Source organism: Vicugna pacos, chromosome 20, assembly GCF_048564905.1.
Source record: "Vicugna pacos chromosome 20, VicPac4, whole genome shotgun sequence".
In the NCBI taxonomy this organism is placed as follows: Eukaryota; Metazoa; Chordata; class Mammalia; order Artiodactyla; family Camelidae; genus Vicugna; species Vicugna pacos.
The window spans coordinates 2,122,224-2,149,295 of NC_133006.1; the positions used below are offsets into that span (position 1 = coordinate 2,122,224).

The window sequence follows — 27,072 nt, forward strand, 5'->3', positions numbered from 1 at the left end:
CTCCCTCGGTTCCCCTTCTCTCTCAGGACCCAGAGCGGATCGCTGGCCCTCCTGCGCATGCGCAGTTGCTGCCAGCTGGACCGCGGGTTGGAAGCTCCAGCTCCGAGCCGGGGATCGGCCCCAATGGCTTCTCAGCTCTGTCGCCCTGTAGGCCTTTGGCTACTGCCTGGGGCCGGGGCCTCTGGCTGTGGAAGTGCAAGGTGAGGGGATATCGGGAAAGGGGTGAGGCGGCTGCGGGAGGGCGGTCGGCGTGTCACAGCCCCCCAGGGCGCCAGTCAGCGTGTGTTCAGCTGGATTGCTCGGGCCAGACCCCTCTGCCCGCGCCACCTGCCCCGGCGCCCCGGCCACAGCTGTCCAGGGCCAGGTGTGCCCCTGCGCCTCTTGGCCCAGCCGGGCTCCCCTCAGTCCGCGGCTGGCGTCCGCTTCCCCTCTCCCGCCCGCGAGTCCTCCCCTCCCGGGCTTCCTCTCCTCGGCCGCCGACCCGTCCCCACCACTGGGCGGGCTGTGTCCCGGGCGGGCGGGGTCTGCACACCCGGACGGGGCGGGCGGCTTGGGCTGGGGCTGGGGCTGGCCTCCGAGCGGGGCTGCAGCCCGCACCCCCCCTTTCCCTCCCCCCTAGGGCTGCCCTCCTTTCCCTTTCACCCTCCCTCAGGACCAGCTCAGTGGCGTGTGTGCTGCTCCCCGGACTGAGAGCCTCTGGCTGTAGCGCCCAGCTTCACCTGGTGGAGTCGGGAAAAGGGAGCATCAGTGCTGAGCAAGCTTCTGTCTCCTCCCTCAGTGTTTCTGCCGCAGGTAAGTATCTTGAACACTTTCAGGTGTTATGATGGCGGTGCTTGTTGATGTCACGTGTTTTTATAGTGAGAGGGATTAACAGTGGTGAAAGCAGGGCTTGGTTCTGTTAAAAATGAGCTGAAGGCATGAAGCTGTGATATCCTCCTTCCTTCCCTCTCCAAGGGTGAAACGTGTGACAGTCAATTTTAAAAAGATAGTTACAGTCCCTAGCTAGCCCAGCCCAGCTAGTGTGTGTTAACAGGAACAGCATCACCAGAGGCCTTGGAGACCCAGGGATATTGCAGTCCTAAAGAACTCCTGGCACAGTTTGGTTTGTATTGGTTTTTTGTTTTTCTTAAATTGTGGGACAGACTAGTGGTATAAAAAGAAAAATATTTGTCAAGAAATATTTTTTCATATAACAGCGTTATTGTGATATAGTTCACACACCATGAAGTACATCCATTTAAATGGTAAAATTCAGCAGCTTTTAGCATATTCACAGTTGTGCAACCTTTATTATTCCAGAACGTTTTTATCACTTCAGAAAGAGCAGTGGAAATGAATGACCTATCCACCCCTCCCCAGTGGTGGTTCTAAAGAAATTTCTTGGCTAATCTTGACCATAAATTCACTTGTTACATTCCAAGAAAAATCTGGTAGGAATTGTAATCAGAATTGCAATGAATCTGTCTATCAAAACAGGAAGAATTAACGTCTTTATGGCACAAACTTCTTCTACCCATGAATATATTTCGGACCCTATATTTTCCTCTGTCCAGAGCCTGGCCCATGGGAAGTCCTCACTACTTGTTGGGCTTGTGAATGATGAGATTCTATACATCGTTAGTTGCAGCTGTAGCCTTTCACAGAAGAGAAAAGAAACCTCAGTGAAGCAAGTGACTCTCTGATGGTCAGAAAGAGTGACAGCCATTGCTGGAGTGATCCAGTGGACTTGGTGTTTACAACCAGAATTCTCCACCACCTACAGCTAAGGGGATTAGAGTGTTCTTTTATTTTTTCTTAATGGCGTTGCTTTTATTTTTACTTATTTTTTAAATTATTTTTTATTTAAGTGTAGTCAATTTACAATGTTAGTTTCAGGTGTACAGCAGAGATTCAGATATAAACATATGCATATGTATATACATATGTTTTAGATTGTTTTTAGTATAACTCATTACAAGAAATTGAATATAGTTCCCTGTGTTATATAGCAGGTCCTTGTCATTTATTTTATATTTACTAATTTGTATCTGTTAATCCCTCCTTTCCTGCCTGCTAAATACAGTTTGCTTTCTATGTCCATGAGTCCATTTATAGGAGCACCATTTTTCCTAGTAATATATGCTCTTTGGCTGCTTTCAGTTTCAGTAATTCCATCTTATCTGTGGGCGCTTTTCTTCTGGTTGCCTTTATGTGGTTTGCACACGTGGTAATAGAGATCTTTATTTGGGAGAACTCCAGGTCTCGTGTAGTCCCTGGTACAGAATGCCCACTGAATTGATGATTGAACTGGGAAAAAAGCACAGTAAATGCTGGAATTTCCACTATGGTTGAGAATTCCAGGTTTCAATAACCTGTTTAGACAACCTTACTATTGGCTGCACCCATACTGGGTAATTTGGTGGAAATTCATGGTATGGTGGTGTAGAGACGGGACCTTATATTCTTCTTCTCTTTCTATTTTCTAACACTCATTTTCCTGGGCCTTCCAGATCCTCCCCCAGAAGTGCCCAGGGCTGGCTTAGTGCTGCGCTGAGGCAATATTTGTTAATAACGCCCTTTCCTCTTCTCCTCTGAGCCTCCGTTTCTTTCTGTGCACAATGAGCGCTTAGACTAGATAAATACTTTTCAGTTTCTTTTAAAGCCATGTTTCCTTTGAGAAACAGAAAATGCAAATATCTCCTCTCAACCCAACCCTTTAGATTTTGGTATGTCCTCCAAGGAGTGACATAGCTCTTTGTGAAAAATTGATGTGATTTTGATTGCAGGTGACACAGAAAAGACTCTTCAGAGATTTATTGCAGGGAGAGGGCAGGAAAGAGGCAGTATGTGACACTTTCTAGTGTGAGCAACGGAGCAGGGACTTGGATTTAAATACGGTGTCTGACGTGGCCTCTCTCTAATCTTGTAGAATGTGATAAACTTCTCTACCTCAGTTTCTTGATGTGTCAAGTTGGGGTGATAATATTTTAAGGCTTCTGTGAAACATTATACAAATAAGACATTTGTGTCTCGGTAGAAACAAGATCTGCTAGGGATTCAGGGATTTGTTTAAAAAAAATTCTTGTCCATAGCACTCTGTCTGTGTGTATTTAGAAGTTCCTGGAGGGTGAGGGTGAGTCTAAAGTCCATTGTGGGACAGGTGGCCCATATTTCTCCGTGTCCCAGTTTACCCCCTACTCCCCAGTCCTCTTCCTCAGTCCAGGATGAAGTTCCCTAGTAGATTTACACAGAGGTCTTGTGGAAATGGCTTTTCATTTTATTCTTTCACCAAGAAGGGCTGCCATCATGATCTCTGTGGTCAGGTTTTGAAGGGCTGCCATCATGATATCTGGTAAGAATTCTATGCAATTTGGAGTTCCAATTTAATGAAAAGAAAAAAATTACAAATAGAAAATTAGAACAAGGGTGGTGACAGGGGCTCTTTTAAGTGGACACCATTAGCTTTGTTAGCTTCAGGTGCTGTGGCCTGTTGCCACGAGGACCCATCCTCTTGCTCTGAAGTTGGAGGGACTAGTGGGCTCAGTGGGAATGTTAACTGAGTGTATCTCATGGGCTGGGCATTGTCCTATTTGTACTGTGTGTTCCTTATTTGAGACAGTGAGCTCACCTAACTTCGATAACCTCTTTAAAATATTAGACTTTTAATTTTGAGATGTAATGTAGATTCCCATGTGGTAGTAAGAGATTATATGGAGAGGGCCTATGGACCCTTTGCCCAGTTTTCTTAATGGTTCCATCATGCAGTGTTGGGGTACAATTCATTACTGACTCACTAACAATTTGAGGTTTGTGTTATTGCCCTTATTTCTATTCACGATTAAACTGGGGCTTCGTGAAGCACGCAGGCCTGTCCAGGTCACCCACATTGTTAATGCAGAGTCGGGTGAACGTGGGCTTGGGATTTCCAGGCAGTACCATTATGATGGTTTGTGGCAGGGAGCAGCATTCACTTTGCTTGTTTATTCATTCATTCAACAAACATTTATTGAGTAAACTCTGTGGGTCAGATGCTTTCATAGAGTTATCTGATTCTTCAGCAGTACTGAGAATCAGGTAATGTTTATATTTTTTAATCTGAGAAAATTAGCTCTGAGAGGTTATAACCTCCCCAAAGGAAGTATAACTCATAAAGGAGGGATAGAACATGTGTACAGTCACCTCCTTTTATGCAGGTGGTACCCTATGCATTTTACATTTTCAAACATCCGTAATCCAGATATATTCTTGTAAGGCAAGGCTTTTTTTTTAATTGAAGTATAGTCAAGTTTACAATGTTGTGTCAATTGCAAGGTGTTTTTTGACTTTTGAATTAAAAAATACTTTTTCAGGAGGGAAATTAGGTGTATTTATTTGTTTGATTTTTTAAAATGAGGTACTGGGGTTTGAACCCAGGACCTCGTACATGCTAAGCATGTGCTCCACCAATGAACAGTACCCTCTACCCCAAGGCAAGTTTTCTTATCCATTATTATGAAGCTTAGGAGTTCAAATAAATTGAATAGGAATCCAGATCTTTTGATCCTACTGTGGTCCTTCTCTTTATATTCTGCTGAAGGGGGTTGGGGAAGCATTTCCTTTGTTCATTTCTTTATTCAGCATTTTTGAGCAGTGACTTTGCATCAGGGCCTTGCTAGGTGCTTGGAAATAGAAAATAAGAAATGACCTTTCTCTGCAGAGGCAGGAAGCCTAGACCAAAAGCTGGGTCATGTGATCCGAGCTACAGTAGCCATATGCAGACTCTGAGGACAAACTGTACCCTTGGATTTGCTTTGGCTTCCCTTGTCTTCTGGCTGGTACACACCAGGTCACCGCAACCCAGATGGGCCCGTAGCACACAGCAGAGAATGTACCTCGATCTCCTCTCCCCTCTCGGCAGGGCCTGCAACATGAGCATCCCTGACTACGTGCAGTGTGCTGAGGACCACCAGACTCGTCCTGTTGTGGTCCAATCCATAGAGATCATCTCAGAGGAGAATTTCTTTTGCATCTATCAGCTACTCACCTCGGTTAGCCATATCAGCCCTTGTGGCTCCCAGTGGACACTCTGTATCCACTACAGGCACCGCTATGTGCCCGAGAATCGGTGGAGCGTCTTCCAGAAACACCCCAAGGTCGTGGGCCTTGTCACCATTACCGAATGTCTCTCTGCCAAGGCCTTCGAGAAGCTCCACATGCAGAGGAGCTGTATGGTGCATCGCTTAATGACTCTCAGCTTTTTGTCTTTGTGCAGCATGGGGAGGTAGCCGAGCAGACACGCACCGACGTTGCCTTCAATCTAAGAGTACTGCAGGGTGGTGGAGAAGAGGATCGAGGACTTCACTGAGTCACTCTTCATCTTGCTCAAGTCCAAGTGGCTGGATGGTGGCCCCAAGAATTCTGGGGACAAGATCCCCCTCCCCTGCATCCCGTTTGAGAAGGAGGACTTCATGGGACTGGACACAGACAGCAGGTAAGTTTACCTGGAAGCCAGTCCACCTTGGCTGTGTGCTGGATTGCTTCCCTACATCCAGAAAGGGATCAGCAAGGAAGAAGTCAATCTTGTAGCCAAGGGGGGAGGGAGGTGCAGCCCGCCGGTTTCCAGACATTTCAAAGTGAATCCGCCTTTATTTCAGAGAGATCCTTTTAGGGTTAGTGTGGACACTTACTCCCGCTTTACAGCCAGGAACATGGTGGGACCCCTGGAGTTGCTGTCCAATAAAGTAGCCAAAGCCACATGCTAGGAGCACTGGGGAGGAGGCTGGACTCAGCTGAGATGTACTGTAGGTCAAATGCACATCAGACGCTGAGGCTTGTCTAGTAAAAGTACATAAACTATCTCTCTACTTCCTATATTGATAACATGTCAAAATAATAGTATTTTACATACAGTAGATTAAGTAAGATCTGTTCTTAAAATCACATTCTAGTATTTGTTTTTTGTTTGTTGGTTTGTTTCTTTGTTTCAAATTTTAAACGTGGCAACTGGGAAACTTTCTTTACATGGCTCTCATTTCATTTCTGTTGCGCAGCCTGTCCTGGTACATGCTCATCCCTTTGCTTATAGATGAGATGCTGAGCCCCGAGAGGCAGAACGAGGCGCTGGTTGAGCTGCGGCTGGAGCCGCTGTCACCTGCCTCCCAGGCCCAGCACCTTTTCAGCTCAGGCCGTCTCTTCCTGCCCGACAGCCACCATGCCAAGTTAGGACATCAGAAACACCGCCAGGGACTTCCTAATGAACTCCTTATGCAGGGAAAGGCGTATCACGGTGTATGGGACAGAGCAGGGAAATGTTCATTCCCACTTTGTCCCTGTGATTAAGTCAATGGCCCCACTTTGCCTCGGAAGTACAGATGAGCTCTTCTGGGCTGCCTACCCCCCACCTTCTGCTCTGTTTCCCCGTATATCTATCATGTTTTCCCTCGGGCTGAAGAGGGTGAGATGCCTTTGCCGAGACGTGGTCCCCCTTTGCTGGGGTGAGTGAGGGAAGCTGTGTCCCCCCGGCCTACGGCCTCGGTCCTTGAGTCTGGAGAGGGCTCATGGTGGTCCCACAGGTGGCGGTCAGAAGACCTGGCATGTGCTACCGGGCCCGCTTTGGAGGTGGTGCTCTGTGATTCTTGAACTTACCTAAGATCAGATCCTACTTTCTGGTTGTTGGTAAGTTGGAGGAGAAGATGCTAGGGAATTAATAAAAAGAATGTCTAGACCAGCCCTGTGAGTGAGAAGCACAGGGGACACTAGTCCCACCTGCGAGAGCCCACCTAGCAGGCTCTGGATGAATTTTCTGTTCCTCCCCAGAAATACCTCTATGGCTTAAGGAAGAGGAGAGGCATGTCGTGGCCATGATCTGTACTTGTCCTCACAGGGCCCTGTGATCTACATGCCCGCACTCCCCATCTGCTTCTTGGAGATGAGCTGGCATGTTTAGGAGCCTGGGCACTGCTGAGGGCATAGCTCCCAGCACCGTGCTACACAGAGTCTCGCTCCGTTCACCTCATCTGTCAACTCCTGCTGAGGCCCCAGACATTAGTCAAGTAGGTGCATCAGCGAAACCTAAGCAGGGACCACCTTCTCCCCCTGGACAGACTGGTGAGTGAGCAGTGGAAGCCTGGAGCCCTGCCCCAGCCCCCACGCCAGTGCCACTTCTTTTGTCATAGGAGGCACTGGTGACATTTTTGCTCAACAAATGCTTGTCTCTGAGTCTGCAGACCCACCAGAGAATGCCAGCTTGTTTTTGCCTTTTGAAGTCTGCCCTTGGGACTTGGCGGAGTAGCCGGATGTGTACTTAGCCCACAGTGGTTCAGCGCATTAAACCTGCCTCCTTGTGGGTCTGTCTATTCTGGTACCATAAGGGCTCAGCCAGCATCTGAACGTCATTGAGATAACGCGGCCAGTGAGCTCGGGTCAAGCATATTCTCCTCCAGTCACTTTTACTCCATTGTTTCTTTTACTATTCCACAGTCATTAATTTTTTAAACAATGCTTTGGTGCAGGAGCAGAGCCTCATTCTCTCCTGCTACTCTTGGTGGAAGTGAGTAAAACGGTCCAGACTGAAATGCGACAATAATTTGTAGCTCAAAAGTTGCCTAGTCGCTTGTAGGTCGAATTTTGGTTAGGGGAGCTGAACACGTTGTGGTCCCCCGGCAGCGCCGCTCCCCTCAGGCCCCTGCTTTCCCTTGAGCAGGAGGTGAGGTTGGGCCTCACCATCCCCGCGTCCCTGGCCTCACACACTCACATAAATTCTTGTACATGCAGTCAAAATTATTTTTGTTCTTGTGTGATTCTAATTTTCTCTTGTTCCTCTTTTCCTTTTTCTTTACTCCTTTTTCACTTGTACTGCCCAGTGAGCATGTTGTTGCTTCTGAAAATGTGGGCTGTGCACACCCTGCATTTGAAATAGCCAGATTGCCCTCCGTACAGTCTCCATCGCTTTAAAAAGCAACAAATTAACAGCTGTATTGATCCATCTATTATCTTAGTCATTTTTTATTTTCTAATTTTTTGGAATATTTGCTTTGTTAGCTCATCACCCACTGGTGTTTGATACCTGTTGAAATCCTTGCTTTTGAGGAACATGTTTGGTCCTCCTTTTATTTGGTGACAAATGCGCCCTTATTAAATTTGTTTCATTGTTTTGAAGAAGTAAGATGTGAATTGATTTAGTCGGCTGCTCAGGGATTCTTTTCATGGAGTATTTAAGCTTGTAAGGTCAAACTCTGCAGCATTTTGCTCGATTCCTGCTTTTACACAAACGTGCTCAGCACGCGGTTCCTGGCTGTCGCTGTGTGACGTGCGTGACGTCGCTTCCTGGCCGGCGGTCACTGGTGAGGATGTGGCCGCCACGGAGGTGACAGCTGCAGGGGACGCTGTTGGAGGAAGCGGTCACCGTTTGGTTCTTTAATTTTTTTTTTTTGCATTCAACTTCCCCGTGCCATTTACTTTACTTTGCCTTCATAAAGGGGCAGAATTGGGTCTAAAATCCATGCCACTATTTTTTCCCTTTACGAGGCTGGTTTTTCTGAGTATCAGGACAACATGGCCTTCTCCTAAGTAGCTGGCTCACCTGGATCTGTTGGGCAAAGGGACTGCTAAAAGGGCAGTAGCTTCCTCTCTGCTCCAGCCAGTGGGCATTCAGAGCTGGGTCTGTGGTTTGCCTCAGCAGCCGTGCAGACCTTCCTGCCTCGGCCTTTACTTTTAACCCATGTTGGCAGTAAAGAGCTGAATCCGTTTCTGTTGCAGCTGACGCCCACCACGTGGGCCCCCTAACGTGTCGTTAGTTTGTGGTAGTCAGTCCCCAACACCCCAGTCAACAATGAAGGAAGATGATTTGTCCAACCCAGGACCTTGGATCCTCAACCCTACCCTGGTTCATCTCACCTGGTGGAATTGTTTGGCCACCACCATCATGCTGACCATGAGGCCTTGTTTCTCCTTTCATGCTCTGGTCCAAATGTGGACACTTCATTTTTCACTGAATTTGTCTCGCTTGAGACAGGCCAGAATATCTGAATGAGTCCATCACATTCTGGGTGGGGAACCGAACAGAAGTAAGTGTCGCAAGTAGATGGAGTCTAGGCTGTCCGGGTTGGCAAATGCAGGCTGGGATCTGTGATGGCTGGGCTGTACACTGGACACAGGCCTTTCCCATGGCTCCTGAGAGCCCATGAGTTGAAGTGATAACAGCCTTGCGTGGGTTCCCCCATCCTCATCTGCTCATTGGCAAGTGTGTCTGCTAATTAGGAGCTCCCCCAGACCTCGGGCCCTTCAAAGCTCAGACCATGGGAGAACCTTGAGTCCCTTCTCCTGGGCCTCCTGTGTGAGAATCCACTGCCTTCTGAGGTGAACAGCGGCAGGAGATGCCTCCCCATCCAGGGAGCACCCTACGGAGGACTTTTAGTGCACCATGCTGTGAGCTTGTGTGTTTCCGGCCATGGTCCCTACAGAACTACACTTGAGATGGGCTTATTGATGGAGATAACAGGACTGATTCCAGGGCAGGGCCGGGGGGAGGGAACAGTGGAAATTGAATGTGACCTCAGACACCTCGGTGGGTGCTGGGGCTGTTACTAAAATGGGGAGTCTGGGAGATACCTGACAGGAATGGAATTCCAGAGTAAATGGTGGACATGAGGCATTTTTAAGATGCCATTTGTCATCCAAATTAGGACTTCAAAGAGGCACTCGGGTCGATGAGCCTGGGGCTCAGGTGAAGGAGCCGGACTCGAGATACACGTTGGGAGTCGTCATTCTTAGCTGGTGTTCACAGCCTTGCATGTGAATTAGATCATCTCGAGAGCTGCAGACTGAGACTGAGGGGGGCAGGGCTGTGTCTTGGTTGGAGGAAAGCCCAGACCATACAGCTCTGGTGTGTCAGTCAGTGGCGTTTGCCATTTTCAAAGCAATGCCAGTTATCCTTAAGGGGCCAGGGGCTGGGCAGGGCCAGCCAGGAAGAAATCTGAAGGGAGGGTCGTGGCCACGTGTGCGTCTTGGGAAGGTGCAGAGGCTGCAGGGTACGGGAGGGTAGACTCCTCAGAAGCTAGAGTTGCAGTGAGGAGTGGGGAGAAGTTAGTCACAATCACCTGTGAGGGAGGGAGGGAGGCCTAGGGAGCCCCACCTTACCGGACTCGCTTTCCCATGAACAGAAGGCAGTCAGACAGAGGATCTGAGGTGAGAAGGGATGGGTACTGGGAGGGGAGCCAACCTGGAGAATGGTGCTTGCAAAATTCTGGAATAGTCTCCCTGAAAAATAGAGTTAAAAATCCCCAGACTCTTAAGAACATTGTTAGTGACTTGGGAGGAGGCAGTTGTTTTTCTGGCCTCCTAAGGGTAAGGCATGTATCCAGGGATACACAGAAGATACGGGCAGTCTGTTCCGGGGGCTTGATCGTTACCGGGGGAACAGTGCAAGTTTAAAGGGGGAGAAGGGCAGCGGAGGGAAACTAGCCAGGCCCCGTGTCAGGTACCAGTCGGCCGGCCTACTTGCGTGTTTCATTCACATCCATGCCTCCCAGGTGGGCGGTGGCTGCCCCCTTTTGGGGATTGGGAAGCCTTCTCAGAGGGGTTAAAGAATTGGTCCATTTAGCGACTAGTAAATGCTGTAGCAGGATTCAAGCAGGGCCTTGTCAGAATTCAAGGGCATGTTCTCTCTACTGTTTCCAGTACTTCCCTGTTATACCTGGAATGGTGAAGTGGGTCAGTTTTGGAGCCTTTCAGAAAAAGTATGATTTAAGCGCCTCTGGACTGTTTCACAAAGCTCAGCATTCTTTGATGGTTCTGAAGCACGCAGTGATTTTCGTCCCAGAGAGGTAACGTCTAACTCCTTTGATGATGACGTGGTTGCAAATGGTGTACAGGTGCAAAACCAGACTTTGCAGCTTCTGAAGGGAAACTCTCCAGTTCTCCCTTGGTCGGCTTTCTTCCACAGGATGTAACTGTGCTGCAGCGTAGGCCTGAGCTTTCCATATGGAGTGAGAGTTTAATATCCGATGTTAGCATAAAACGGTCAGATGAAGAAAATCGAAGTTGACAATTTATTTTTGGGTTTCATTAGTCAAAATATACTATCAGTTAATGGCCCATATAGCAAATGAAATTGAGTACAGGACATTGCATTTCTTACTTTGTATTTAGAGTTCTCTTACAGAATAATGTTGCCTGCTTTGGAACATCAGCTCCACCACTCACGGCACCTATCAGTGTGTTGGTGTGATTGCATTTACAGAGTGAATGTAATCTAGGCTTCCTCAGCCTCAAACACTTCAGTGCAGAATCACGGGCTGTAGCCGTCTGTTAGTCACGCAAATACTTCTAAAATTATATGATTCCAGAAAAGAAAGAAGAGAGAGAGAGAGATTGCCTTTATCAAATTTCCTTTCAGTTCTAACTGAAAACTGTTGTTGAGCAGCTCTGGTTTCCTTTGGATAAGAATATATACATTTCTTTGCATGTAACCTGGGTTTTGGGCTAGAACACAAAGTTCTTGCTGTCCACAAGCCACAAAAATAGTAGCCAAATGGCACACGTGTGAAATAGTTTATACTTTTTTCTGAGAAAGTATCCTTGAATTTGGGACTTGGGCTGTGATTTCTGCTTTTTGATTCCCCCACCTGTCTTGTAATCTCTCACTCCTTCCCACGTGGTTCCCAAGTGTTCATGGTCTCAAAGGAGCGGGCAAACACCCAGTTGGTCACCATGTACTGCTGCTATAGATAGAGCCCAGACAAGACCTAAAGGACATTATCAGAGAGGACTTCCTGGAAGAAATGGGCTGTACATTCAGTTGTGAGGACAGAGTAAGAGTCAGCCAAGAGAAGGAGTCAAGAATGTGGCTCAGGTCGCAGGTGCAGCCCGGGCAGAGGCCTGGAGGCTTTTGGCGTGGGGACCCGGGGAGAGTGCCCTGTGCGGTCCAGGGTGGAGGGAGCCCCTGCTGGGGAGGACACTGGAGAGAGTCCGGGGTGTAGGGCTTTGGAAGAAGTTGAGTTTTACTAGAACTGACACAGTAGGCAGTGAAGGGTGTCAACAGAAGTGACCCTCAGGGAAGGTACTTCTGGTTTTGCTTCTGATATACTACAGACAAAAGGGTCGGGACGGGTGAGAGCAGGTATGTCTGTCCCTTTGAGATCCAACCCGTCATTCATTTATTCATAACACGTGCACTTCAGTGAGTCTAGGGGAGAGAGAGTGTAGCCACATAAATAAGCAAAATGTATTTGCTTCTTGAGAGCTTAGCGTTGTCAGTTAGCCTAGAATGTTCTAGGAAGAGAGGAACAAATTGTGGAGGTTGGAGGGAGGGAAGGCTTCCTTGGGAAACAGTCAAAATGAACCTGGAGGCAAGTGGGAAGTAGGAGCAGGTCAGGGGGCTCCTGAGGTCACTGGGGACCTATGTACTGAGATGAGGCTGGGCGAGCAGGGTCTGGGGTGGGGCTAGAACTCTACCAGGGAGCCTCTGAACTGTTTGAAGTGGGGTTGATGTAATCAAATTTGTGCTTTGGGAAGGCTGTCGTGGCTTTGTTTGTGTGTGTAGCGGGGAAGAGGTGGAGGGTGCCACCAACTGGGGGATCATTTGAAGACCATTCACAGGCTGGGATATGGGCTTCGGGGCTACTTGGGGACGGCAGGGGCAGTGTGGATGCCGGCTTTTCTTATGGGGGACTTGTTAGCGGGGCTGCCCTAGAGGCACCTTGTGGCTGGAAGAAAACTGATGGAGGCTGCCAGGTGGACATTCCTCTTCTCTCTTTCCATGCCTAGTGTGATTATCTTAGCTCAGCCAACATTTGGAACAAAAGAGCTAATCTCCAGGGTTGCCCAGGCCTTTGTAGAGCTCCTTCGAGTGAGATCTGATAGGATTTAGGTTTGTGTTCAGATCTGGATGTTCACTTAGCTAGAAACGTCCTGTCATTTCGATTTCCATAGGGGTTTTTATTCCTGATAAAGATTGCTTTCTTGGTGAGAGGAAAATTATTACAGCTGTTGTCTTTTTCAAAAAAAATCATATGTTTTAAGAGCTTTAATATTCAAAAGAATAGGAATATATAAAATATTTAAGGAAGTCTTTGGTGTGGTTTCTTTGCTTTCTGAGCTAATGTGGACTTAGAGCCTTTGTATTACTTAATAGCACATCCTTGTCAGTATTTAAAGAGCTGTTAGTGAGCACCCCAGGCCCCACCTCTCAAAGAATCGTTAAAGTTTGCTCTGAAATAGTGAGGTCATAAACGTCTTGTTTTCAGAAATCAAAAGGTTTTAAATACGCACCATAGCTCCATTTATAAAATAATAATAAGTTCAAAATTAAGAAAATGGAGAATAATTGACTTTTTTTAAAGCCTAAACATAAACTTTCTTGTGCTAATTTTGCAACTGGAAATTTTGAAAAGAAAAATCCTACTGCAATATCATCTACGTGGTATATATATATGAGTTTCACGTTTGAAAAGTAACTGCGCAGTGGTTTTCAAAGTCAGGAGCATTCCAGCTCAAATACTGGCAGTGGTGGCTGCTGGTTTTCAATGGAAGAGCCTAAATTTGCCTTCTTAGCTTTTTTTTTTTTTTTGTACTGCGAAGGTTGAGTAGTGCTTTGCCAGCATGATTTTCGGGCAATTTGAGGGCAGATGTCGTGTTCCAGCAGTGAGATATTTCCATGCATTTTATTTTCTGGACATCACCAGGGCACATGTGGGGTTTGTGCCTGCAGGCTGGAATGCTGCAGGACTCCCTAATCCATCACCATTATGTCCTGGTGCTGCTCCGGTCAGTGAATGATTTTCTGTGACTTGGAGGTAATGTGGTCTGATGGTGATGATCAGACGTGCAGTTAAATGCTATTAATTGAAATAAGAGTAACCTAGAAACATTGCTCTAACAATACAGGATGAGGGAGGAGGATTGGCTGAGCTGCTTGCAGTGGGATGTCTTCTCAGGTGACTCCCTCACCGTGATTCCTGCCAATATCCGCCCCAGCCCTGCACGGTAGTCCTGCTGAAGCAAGCAAGCACTTTGCTCAGAAACGCACTGAATTTCCTTGCGCCTCTGTTTGTTGGCTTTTTTTTGAAAACACATTTTGCCCTTTGCTTAAATGCCATCCATGCTAGTCACCCCTTACACTCATTCTTCTGGACCTCGTCCATACATAGCTGCTGAATGGATGAACAGAATGTAGTATCTCCATGTAGTGGAACATTATTCACACGTAAGAGTGAATAAAAAAGAAAAAAAAAAGAGGAAAATGAAAAATGCCACCTGTTTTGGGAAGTCCACCCTGACTGTTCAACCCACACTTTTCCCTTTGAAACACAATCACTTATGCTCCACTCTACTCTTTTTGATAGTACTTACCACCTTCTAATAATCTTTAACGTTTCCAAAAAAAATAAAAAATAAAGAGATGCTGATGCCACTTCAAAATATACAAGCCTTGCTAACAGCATGTTAATTGAAAGGAAGCAGACACAAACGGCCAGATATTGTTGATTTCAGTGATCTGAAAAGCCCAGAAAAGGCACATGCAGAGGCAGAGAGCAGGTGATGGTTGGAAGGGGCTGGGTGGAGGGGGATTACGGAGTGAATGCTAGTGATAGGGGGATTCTTTTGGGCTGATGAAGTGTTCTGGAAATAGAAGGTGTTGAGGGCTGCACAACTGTGATTGTGCAGAAGACTGCTGAGCGCTGTGTCTGGGAGTGCCTGTTGTTGGGGCATCTTTATTTTGTTCACATCCTGCAATGTGAAGGGCCATCTTCTGCTGTGGTCATTCTACTCCTGTGAGTGGTGAGGGTCAGGACTTTGTAGAGTCCTGTTTCTTTTCTCCCTCTGGCTGAGTGTAGGCAAAAAAATTTAAGCCTGAGAAAGTGCTCCATCTACAGAAATGTCTTTCAGTTTTGCCTGGTGTAAAAATCTTGAGAGCTTTTAACCGTTGAGGCTAGTCTGTGGGGGTAAATAGCCTATGAAGCCTGGGTGAGCCCGGGAAGAGCCGCACTTCCCTCCCAGACACGGGTGGGGATTTCACCCCCTTTCAGGCAGTGAAGGGCCCAGACCCGTGGGCAGACTTGACAATCGTGAATATTTACGTGTATCCGCTGCTTCATCTTGGATATTAATTTCAAGCTGAGTCAGTTTGTGACGGCAGCCTCATCCTACAGCAGGAATTTATAGTATCTGCTCTTTGAGGTGAAGACCTGACAGACTTGATTATTTAACAGTCTGCTTTGAATTGATATCTCAGATTCCTTTGTCAAAAGCAAAACAGCAGAAATACAGACGTCCTTTAATTCCAATGTGACCTGGAACGGGTTTAGTGTCTGTGCCTCAGTGGCCTTATCTGCGGGTGGGGAAGATGATAACAGTGCTTCCCTCAGAGGAGCTGGTGAGGGGAGAGTGAGAAGCACAAATGGAGGACTTACACGAGATGCTCATAAATGACCGAATTTAGTGCTCTCCGCCTGGTGAGGCCTTAGGGGTAGAGATGTCAGAACAGAGCAGTCCTAGCCGGAGCTCGATACGTGATGGTAGCTGTTATGATCAGTATCACCACTGTGGGTTATCAGGTAGTTTTAAGACTTGGTAATATGATTTCATGAATAATGTTAAAAGACTAGACATCTCAGATCCAGTTTACATAGTCCTCAAGATTTCTTCTGAGAATTGGATGGTTTCTTCCCTATCTTAAATCTGAGATGAGTCTCTAAAAATTTCCGTATTCCTCCATCCTTTTGCTTTAATTCTCTATTTCTTAAAAAAACAAAGTTTTTAGATGGAGTTACTGGGGACTGAATTGAGGGCCTCATGCATGCTAAGCACATACTCTCCCAAATGAGGTATAATCTCTTCCCTGATTTTTTTTTAAATTTACATCTTAATTTTCAGAGGTTAGAGGCCTCTAATTATTTTTCTGGAGACTTGTCCATGGACCTGTAAATCTACAATTAATGGACAAAATTTGGTTTATTAAAAAAAATTCTATAGAATATTCTACAGTCCACCCAAAAGGAAATACTCATGGACTTAAAATGTTTCTCCTTTAAGGTGATTTCTCCTGTTTGGTCGAGCTTAATTTGTTAACAGCCATCCTCATCATCATAATGACCAAACTCGCTGTGAGTGGACGCCTAACTGAGGCTAAAATGCTTTGCTCATATTTTACTTCATAGCAAGTGTTTGATTGTAGGTATCAGTGTCTCCTTTTTTGTAGCTGAGGGATTGAGAGATGGGTCAGCTTGCCCCAAATGACACGCAGCTGGCGGTGGCTAGCTCGATGCTGGAATCCAGGCTGCACAGGATGAATTCTCAATTGCTCCTCTAATCAGCTTCCCGTTGAGTGTTTTCCCGAACTCCTGTGAGCCCATAAATGACCGATTTTAGCTATCTCAGCCTGATGAGGTCTTCAAAGGAGAGACACCAGTGAGAATGAGAGGCAGAGTGGCATAAATTAAAATTGTACATTTTCACAAATGTTTTATTCTCAGGTAATGACTGTAAAGGAAATAGTTTTTTAATTTAGTGCTTTGTGAGAACTAAAAACAAAACATTTAAAATAACTATTGTGCAAGAGAGAAGTGGTCTTTGAAAGTCCAACTGTTGCTAATGATGTTACTTGTTTTTTCTAGTGGTGCTTATTTACTGAAAAATTTCCAAACACTGAATTTGTTTTATGTAGTCTTAGTATGAAAGAAAACTTTGTCAGTGAGTATTGTAAGTAAAATCCTTACTCTTTTCTTTCCTGATGATGAATATCTTAGTTGTTTACATGGCTTAAGTATATTTCGTCATTTGTGAAATTTGAGTAATATGGTTTACCTTGTCTGACTGTGAGAGCTGGACGCCTTGTATACAAAGCACCGTAGAGGTGCTTAATAAAAATGTGCTTTCACAGTGACTGATAGTTTAGAAGTATCAACTCTGAATACTAAAAAGGGTAGCTTATTTCTGATGCATATTCAATATGTGTATATATGATATACATTAATATGGCTTAAAGTAACTAGGATTGTTTTTTTTAAGTGCAGTATGAAGCTTTAATGAAATCTGTGTCATTCTAGTGAGACAGGGACTACTTAAATTGCCTTAAGCAGACGACCTTGAAGATTATTTACACAGAATGTAAGCTCAGAATTCATGTTGCCGTGTAACCATCCATCAGACATTTAATTTCTCGGGATCCTGACCAGAACCATTAAGTTTAGAAGAATCCACATTGATTATTATCAGGGAATAAGCTTCTCTCTTTTGTGACTAAAGAAAATTTTGATTTTTTTCTGCACTCTTTTCAGGTTTTAAAATTTCAAAATTTTGATTTGACATGTCACTTTTTTAATAGAGAGAATAAAGCTCATGCTGTTTTAATATGTAAATAAATGTTTTTGTATTTCAATACCCTTCTATGATTTCCTGGCTCTTTGAGAAGTATTTTGCAAGATACTTAGATTACCTACTGTTGGAAAAATACAGACGTGACTTTTATGAATATAGGCGTAGTACAGTTCTGTTGGTTTTTACTACAGTGCAAGACATGAGACCTAGGAGAGCTTTGCTGCTGATTGCCAGGAGGACAGATCTCAGGTCTCAGTCTCCCCTCGTGTAAAATGAAGTGGCTGGACTGGATTCTTTCCTCTTCTAAGATGAGCTTCCATGAGCCTATGTCTTTTGTTTATATTTAGGAGTATTAGCAATATCAGATTAAATACTGAATACCCCTCCATCCCCCCGAAGCAAAGTGCAGTATATGCTACATAAGCTTCTAGTTATCTGATTCTCGTTTCTCATCTTACAGTCAATTTTTGTGTTGCATGTTTCCCGGCAACCTGGAAGGTCTTTTTAGCCATAGGTGGCGCTGTTGCAACTTTTTACAGTCTTAATTTTTCTGTTTGTAAAATAAGGCTTAAACAATGTGATTTTATTTTGATTCCTTTGCTTAATGCTTCAGAATAGCACAACGTCCATTATGTCTTTCTACCTGGAAAATTTTTTCTGCTTATATCATAGTTTTATTCTTTTATCTCGCTGTGAACATTTCAGACTTGCTGTGCAAACAATGGCAAAATCGGGCTTTTCTTCTAGTGTTAGAAACCAGTGAGCCGGGATATTATAAAACAGCTAGAAGCTGCCTCTGGAGCACCATAAAGCTGAAAGGTGTGTTGAGTTCCCTGAGTATTGACCCCGCCGCTGTGTGTTAATTGGTGGGAGTTGATTTGGTACATATATGATGGGGTGTAGTTTCTTGACTTGGGTTTGCCTGCACGTGCTGACACTGAACCATGTGATCCTGAGTCAGCTCGTTCTGAGTTTTCCCCTCGTCTGTGAGAAGGGGACACTCATATCTGCTTTGTAGAATTGTGAGAATTAGTAATTATGTAACATGTTTACCACAGTGGGTATGTCAAGAGAGCTCATAAACTTTAGCTGCTGTTTTGTGTGCAGCCATCATTTTATAGTCTTTGGTAATTACAAAGAAACAAGAAAATAAGAAAAGCTGATTTTATGATGAAAGATATTTGAGGACGTTCCATAATTCCTACACCCATAATTTAGCATCAGCAGAGTCAGAACTGTTACACAGTCGCCCTGGACCAACGTTAAGCCACAGAAATTTTTGTTACTTCATATATGTTGGGGCCTAAGGGGAACCAATACTTATACACATGTTGTCTCCAGCAGCCAACTGAGAGATGACACAAAAGAGTAGGCAGGCGATAAATGTCTTCTTTGTTACTGATGAAGCCACGTTCTCCATGAACTTCAGGGCTGTGGATAAATGAGTGTCATGATACTGTGTCCCAGAAGTAGAGACTCACCCTGTCCCAGGTATCTCTGGGCCACAGCAAGCCTTCCCTTGAGAGAATGAGCCCCATCATGCACAGGGCTGTTCTGCAATGGAGCTGAGCATCCAGGGTGCTTCCCTAGGGTAGTCAACACTGGAGGGAAAGGAAGGGTTTCACATGCCCTGCTTGTCTCCCCGGAATCACAACTCAATCTGTTAATGTGAGGAGGGCTAGCTGTGGGCCAGGGGTCAGGGCTGTGAAGGGAGTAGCACTCTGCATGGCCCAGAGGAGTGGGGAGGAGGTATCCCTTCCATCAGTTTAAACAGGTGGTGGGATGGAACAGAAGGGTTCATCCCATGAGTTTATAAAAGGAGAAATAAGAATTTCCTTTGGGTATTAGTCTAGCCAGGAAACACAGAAGATGATTAGGAAGGAGACTTGTAAACCACTGTAATATTAATTTGACATTTGTTGAGCACCCAAAATGTGCTACATTCTTTTCTGAGCGTTTTACAGAAATGAATCCTTCAATCTTCTCAACAAGCGAGTAAGGAAGGTTTGATTGTTATCCCAGTTTCACAGTGTGGAAATTGAGGCACACAGAGGGTAAGTTGACCAAGGTCACAGAACTAGTAAGTGGCAGAGCAAGTATTTTAACCCTGGCTGTATGGTATTGTGGCTCCCAGAATGGGCTTTGGGTGTTTAGATGTATCTGCATCCCTCGATTTCTGTACGTCTGTGCATCAATTAGCCCAGAAAGGACAGGGAAAGGAGAGTTACACAGGTGCTCACAGTCGTGTCTCGGCAACTGTCCACGAAGAGTGCACCGTGATTAGAATTAATTGTTTTCCAGGCAGCAGATCTGTTGGTATAACAGAAATTTAGTCCATTGAATTCATCTAGAAATCCTTCCTGCTCTGCTTCTGTCCACACTTGCCATGTGACTGCCTGCCCGTGTTTGGGCCGTGGAGGAGAACATATACTCATGGTTGAACTCTGATATTGCAGTCTGGTTCATAGTTTCACATCTTCTGTTACATTAATAAGTTAAATTTCTGGTTTTCTTGCATCAGTGTCTCATGAGTTTGGTTAATGTGAAACCAGTCCATGGGAGCCCAGGGGTTATGATGGTATAAATTTTTAGCACGTTGTGGCACTTCTAGCCATGCAGACATGACTGGGGGATGTACGCCTTTCTCACTGATTTCTCCCAACAGCAGGGTCCTCTCACGGATGTGAGGCTGGGAGCTCTCTGAGTAGCTCAGTCAGAGGCCAAGTCCACCAATCCGAAAATGATGAAGTACCTGGAAGTGGGTTTAATAAAAGTAAAGGGCTTCCAGGTAGTCCGATGGGCTGTTCAAGAAATTTGGTGAAAAGCTGTCCACTGTCTGTGGTTTAGCTGCTTCTTTGCTATTGAAAAGTCTGGAGTAGATGAAGGGATTTTAAAAAGCAGAAAGGAGTGATTTCAGGTGGTACATCCACACCGGTGAGAAGTGATGGATGACCGCCTGTGTGAGGCACAGACAGAGTCTTACAAACTTCATAAAACAGCTTCAAATGCTCTGCCATCTGAGTGCGCTTCATATGGGGTCCAGTTCATCACTGGTCACGCTGTGAGGGCAAGTAACTGACGATGGCAGAAAGGACACGGAGGCATCAAAAAGGTCTCACTCATGTTCCCTGTTTAAAGAATGTGGCACAGTGTATTATATTTGAGCTGGTTTTTCACTGAACAGTTTTTAGTGTTTTCTGGGACTCCCCAGTGCCCCAAGGTTCCATGCAGCTGGGTGTCCCCTCATTGCAGCTCCGTCAGCGCTTGCCCTGGGCTGATGTGGTGTCACGGGAAGCAGGACGGTCAGCGTCCCCGGCTCCTCTGAGCTCCGTCTCCTCATCTGCAGAGCCTGGTTTCCCATCCGTGTCTACTTAGTAGGGTTGCTGAGAATCACACGTGATGGTTATCAGGTGTGATTTCTGGTTGTCTCTGCGATTGGCAAATAGCCAATAATTGATAGAAACTCTTGTTTTTTTTTATTGTAATTGTGTCTCCTAGATTGCAGTGGTTTTTAGTCTGCATTTTTTTATAACTTTACTCATTTTTAAATATGCCCTTATTTTATTTATTTTTTTTTGAGGTACTGGGGACTGAAGCCAGGACATTGTGCATGCTATGCAGGTGCTCTACAACTGAGTAATACCCACCCTCCTTTTCTGCACTTAAAAATAAATATTGCAATACACAAAATAGCTCTTAAACTCCATCATGGGACCTGGTCTCTGTATAGGCAAATGAACACGTATACTATTTCGATAAGAATAAATGCTGTTGAGACATACGTTTCTGAATCTGTTAATGTGCTTAAAAACGATCATAGCTAGTGATAAACACGAGACTTAGATCCAGGACTTTTTAGGGTATGTTTTGCCATCATGGGAAATTACATTCTACCGAGAAGGCTAATTGGGTCTCTTTGATATTTGGATGGTTTAGCAGGTGATCAAGGCTTTCCAAAGCTGACAGTTTTGTATTTTAAACTAACTACAAAGTTATCTTCTAGAAGATGGAAATCCTAAGCTTGTGAATTTCCCAGTAATCCAGGGGGTATGTGTCTGTGTCTGTGTCTGTGTGAACGTTTGTGTGTGTGATTTCAGGAATGTAGAAATAAGTTCCATATAGACTTCTGATATCTTTCTCTTCCAGTTCAAGGTTTAAGCATATACTTACACAAATAAATTGATTTTCTTTTGTCATTTGGCATATTGGCGGGAATAAGAGGTTCTCATACTTGTTTCAGAAGGGTTGGGAAGCATGAGCTTAGAAAACGGGAGGAGAAAGAGGCAGGGAGACACTTCACACTTTGTGCAGTATATGAGAAACGGTAGCTTTTCTTTTCTCTTTTCTTCTAAAGCAAACTGGCTCTGAATTGTAACACACTATTACTCAGAATTGCTTTTCTAATCAGATACAAGTGCCTCAGATTTTTCAAGGCAACATGAATGATGAAATGTGTTTTAGCATTTATCTTTAAAAGTAGTTTTATTTCTCAAGTAAAAGACTATAGCCTGTTTCTTCCAGCGTCTCAAGAAATTCTCATTGATCTATGTACATGTTCTATGTGCTTCTTTTCTTTTCTTTTTTTTTAAGTGCTTGTTTCATTGTGGTGTGAATCAATGTTTAAAATTTCTGGATTTTGATCTTTAGAAAATGCTGATATATCAGAACTGTTAAAAATCTGATTGTTCTTTGGTCCTTGTTTGGTGGGGCACCCTATTGATTACTCTTGTCTGTTAAAGAGAGAAATTCTTCCTCTAGCCTGCAGATCATTAAGTGTATGGTTTGCAGTATGCCTTTAAATTTCATTGAATGCATTGAACATGATTGTCCAGTGAATTTTGAGTTGACTCATAGTAATGACTTTGCTTTGATTCTGTGGCTTTTGCTCCTCTCCACAAGAGCTTGAATTCTCTGTTGCATTTTGTATACGTGTTCTTCACAGTGGAAGAAATTTTGCATTTTTTACAGAGGTGGTTTTTCCTAACACCTCTGAATGCCTTCTGTAATTGATACAACAAAAATCTGTTATTTCAATGCTTAATTATTTCATAAACTAGTTTTTGGCTTAATCAGAAACAATGACAGAGTGATAATAAAAAATAGGAAAACTTTCCTTCCTTTGAAGAATAGAAATCAGGTGGTCAGGCTCACCCATGCTTTGGGCCTGACACACTTAATCTCATGTCATTGTGTATCATGATTCGGAGATGGAGTTGCTTCAGGTTTATTGATTTTTGTTTTAACATTTGTGTTGAATTCTTTCTCCAGGCTTATGTATCCTGTTGGGTTTGTTGAAACTGTAGAAGGGAAACAAAAGCTTTTTTTGGTTTCCGGAGGCCTGAGTTGCTGATGATAAGGGTTGAGGGTGGGCTGAGGAACAGAGTGACACTCCCTCTGCTCCCAGCTGAAATTGATGAACAATGAAATCAATTAAGTGTATCGGTATTTGACCAATAGAAGTTAGCGAGCCCAAACTGGCTAGTTATGCCCAAAGAAAGTACTGAATTCACCTGCAGAATTAGGTGCTTTACCAAGAAGAAGCAGCTTAGAGCAATCAGAAAAATCAGTCCTATGATGAGATATAAAGTAAATATAATATCTTTTATTTCTGAAACTTTTCTACGTTAAGTTGTGTAGAGCTAAAATTAAGTTTCAAGCACCAGGAGTTAACAGTGTGGGTGGTTCTGTATGATCATTATTCAGGAATGTGCCTAGACTCTGCTAGAGTGGCTGAAGCTGGCAGGAAAAGACCCAGAGCCAGGATTTGTCACCTTAGGGTGTCCTCCATAATGGTTCCATGTGGGAGCCCATGATTGGGTTAACAAATTGTAACAGACCCCAGCCGCCTGTCAAATTTAAGAAGAAAACGTATGCTTAGTAACTGCTTTGCAAGCAAGTGCCTGTGCATCCTCACTCCTGTCTCCTTGCCTTAAAAAGCAGAGATAATGCTTTGCTTGCGTAGATGATGTTTTAGATAGCACTCTGCTCATCGCAAAGCAATGACCCAGGCCCACAGCTATAAAGGCTGGGCTTGTGTGCAGTTAGATACTCTATTATCCCCCAAGCAAGGACCTAGCTGGTCTGGTGGTCTGCTTTGTAATTCACATGTCTAAAGAATGTATCTTATTCCCCTCACCCCATGACTTACCTAAAGATACACTAAGCCTTTGTACTCATGGTGGATTCTACAATCTCTGTCTCATCCTTCTTTCCCCAAGTTCCTGCTTACTATCACACAACTGTTAATGACGTTTTCCTTTGATTATACACAATAAATATGGGATCATTTGAGAGGCTCGTGGAGTTGGGTCCCTACGCCCTCTCTCTTTCGTGACTTTTTCCACAGAGTCTTGAGTATTCATTCCCTGTACGTAAGACTTCTGCCAGCCAGAACCCACAGTTCCAGGTGAGAAGGATGCAGGCTTTATCTCTCCTACCCGAGGGAGAGAGAGTAGAAAATTGATATCTGCTCTTCCGTGGTCCCTTCCTGCCCCAGGTCTGCTCCAGTTCACCTGCAGCCTTCTGGCCTCTGCTCACACTGCCTCTGTCCCAGGACTGACAGCAGCCTTTTCTTCCCTGGTAAACATTTCCTGTGCCTTTTAGAAGTTGGTCTCTTCTCTGCAATACAACCCTGGCAGATGTGATGGTGGTAAACGTGCTGGAGGGCAGTCACTTGGGGACTGCCAGGAGCCATGCTGATTCTCCTGAGTCTCTCATTCGGGGTTACAGAACTGTCGAGCAGCAGAGGAAGCCCTTTAACGTGAGGCCAGCTCAGCATTGCATCACTTTCATTTTATTTTTGAATTTTCAGTGGAGAAATTATTTGTAGCAAACTGTTCCAGATTTTTGGCTGCCTGCTTTCCTCACCACCATTTCCTTGTTGGCTCTGGTGCTTGTTGTAAGAACCAGGTTTCTTCTCTGGTTATTTGTAGCAGCTGGGCTTGCCGAATCCTTGATCTGCATTTGAAGCAGAATGCTTCTTCGTGATGTCAAGCTGATTTTCCTATTTCTGAATATTTCGTGTACACTCAGCAACTCTTTCAAGTGAAATGCTCTTGTCCAATTCTGTTAACCCATATTTGCCGATCTCCTGCTTTCATGCTGAGGGCAGTTTCTTCTTCCTGTAATAAAAGTTAGCAATTTGCATTTACTATTTGAAGGTTCTGGCCCTAGGTGCTTTTGTCCTTAACAGTTTTAATACAATTCACCCATTAAAATGTGCAGCGGTTTTTACTCAAAGCCCAGAATTGTGCATCGCAGTCAATCTTAGAATATTTTCATCCCCCAACAGGAAGCCCTGTATGCACAAGCAGTCATTCCCATCTTCCTCATCCTCCCCCAGCCCCAGGCAGCCATTGTTCTCTCTCTATGGATGTGCCTGTGCTGGACATTTCATGTAAAACAAGTTATTTCATGTAAATGGAACTGTCTATTGTGACTGACTTCTTTCACACTGAGTAACTTTTTCAATGTATTTCCAGGTTGTGGCCTGGGTCAGTACTCTATGCTTTGCTATTGCTGAATTATATTCTACTGTATATCTGGGCCCTACTGTTTACCCATTCATCAGGTGATAGTCGTTTGTGTTGTGTCTGCTTTTTGTTTGTGAAGAGTAATGGCGCCGTGAATACTCCTGTAGGAATTTTTATGTGGACATTTGTTTTCAGTTCTCTTACTTGTGTGACCAGAGAGCAGAAATGCTGGGTCATTCATAAACCAAATGTTCAACTCTCTGAGGACCTGCCAGGCTGTTTTCTAAAGTGGCCACCCTGTGTTACATCCTCAAAAGCAAGGGCTGCGCGCTCCGCTTCCTCTGTGTCTTCATTAGTGCTTGTTACACATTTTTTTTATTATAACCTATTGTAGTAAGTGTGAAGCGGTTTCTCCTAGTGGTTTTGACTTGATTTCTTTTACAGCTAATGATATTGAACATCGTTTGATTGTGCTTATTGGCCATTTGTATATTTTCTTTGAAAAATACATTTTCAGATACTTTATACACATTTTAATTGAGTTCTCTTTTTCTTGTTGAGTTGTAGGAGTTTTTTCTTTTATTTGAAGATACAAATACTTAATCAGATAAATAATTTGAAAAAATTTTCTCCTCTCTGATGTTTTTTCACCTTCTGGATGGTGTCCTTTGAAGCAAATTTTTAACATTTGATGAACTCCAATTTATCACTGTTTTCTTTGTTCCTTGAGCTTTTGGGGTAATATTTAAAATCTGAGGTATTTTATTTAAACTTTTATATAAAAAATAACTTAATTCTTAAGACTGTTCTAGGAGATGGGTGCTGTGGCTGTCCCCAGTCTATGGATAGGAGACTGAGGTGCAGAAAATTTCACTGAAATATCAGTGTCACAGCTACCCAGTGCTGTGGGATTTCAGACCCTCATGTTTGTCCCCAGCATTTGTGATCTTCACCACCATGCTCCACTACTGCCTGGAATCATTAATGAAAAAGTTTTCCTTTTTTGATTTCTTGATTGTTTGTTTTCTCATTGGGGAACTCACCTCTTCATTTTCCTTGCAGAGATCTGTGTAGGTTTATTTTAGATCTCATGTACTTATTTATTACACAGGCTCCAGCGATGATTGTGCCTAGTTGATCTAATCAATTCATACTCAAGTCTTTCCTGCTCATGACACTAAAAAGAGAGTCATGATTTACATAATGCTCAAAGAAGAACGTACTTGAGTGATTTTATTTTTCTAACCAATCAAACAAATCAAATAAAAACCCGGTGTTGGAACAGATTATAAGTCCTGCAGAATAGGGTCACTGTCTTCCTTGTGTTTCATTTGATTTGTCACAGTGTCTGGATAGTGCCTTGCTGTCCAACAGTTTTGTGAGTATACGGTGCTCGTGAATCATTGTAAGGAAAGAATTTTGACAACAGACTGTGTTGTTCATTTCACAAGGGAAAAGATCATATAGAAATACTGCTCAGATTTATTTTAAAATTAAGCTTGGTGTTTTGAGAAGGGTTCAAGAAACCATACAAAAATCTTTTTCACTAATTTTAAATCTATCTTAGACACATTATGCATACATAGCAGAGTAACTTATCAACTAGTTTTGACAAGAGGAGTGTATTATTGATTATCTATTTTAGTTGAAATATTCTACCTGGGATAAAGTAATCAGTGCCCATAAATGAACAAATATGTTTGTATTTCTATGCAACATGGGGGCAGACTTCATATGTTTCTATATAATATATATGACTGTGTGTTTTAATCTGTCTGTCAGTGTTTTTATAGTTTTTCAGCAATGTTGTAACTTTAGAATTCTTCTATGGAAATCACCCCCAATTCTAGTGCAGTTTGTACTGTGTATCCTGTCTTATGCATGGGATTCCACTGTCCCCTCTGTGAGGAATTTCTTCTCCTATTGAGTTAGTAGCAGAGTTAAAGGAACTGTGATTTCTAGGCCTTTGCTCTCCATGTGTTTGCAGTTGGCTGTCAATCAAGATTTTCTCTTTCTTGAGTTTTCATTGTTCAATTAGAATTTTGGAAATAACAATTAATATGTTGCAACACTCTCCCTAGAAACTTGATGTGTTTGTGCTTTTCCGTTTCCAATTTACAAAAAATGTAAATTCACTCCTGTTTTTAAATAGTCCTTTTTCACTAGATATTTGTTTACTTCTTTATAGTCAAAATATTTTCTTCCCAATGAATGAATCGGTTTGCATGTTTTAAAAGATACTTTACTTTTTAAATTTCTTATTCTAACAGGTATATTCGTTGTACAGAATTTAGAAAATAAGGATAAACACAATTATAACTTAAAA

The 27,072-nt window shown here is 43.9% G+C and overlaps 1 protein-coding gene across 2 annotated transcripts in view; it reads left to right on the forward strand.

Moving 5' to 3' along the window:
* Positions 1-27,072, forward strand: part of LOC140687538 (trafficking protein particle complex subunit 9-like) — a 180,537-nt gene that overhangs the window by 10,861 nt on the left and 142,604 nt on the right. The window contains exons 3-5 of one of the 2 annotated variants that reach the window (XM_072944655.1): positions 27-200; positions 653-792; positions 5,231-5,449. In XM_072944655.1, the coding sequence (XP_072800756.1) occupies positions 5,427-5,449 (23 nt within the window). In that variant the 5' untranslated portion in view covers positions 27-200; positions 653-792; positions 5,231-5,426. Of the gene's footprint in view, positions 1-26; positions 201-652; positions 793-5,230; positions 5,450-27,072 lie in introns of those variants that run through there. The other variant, XR_012061915.1, reaches the window with a different exon arrangement.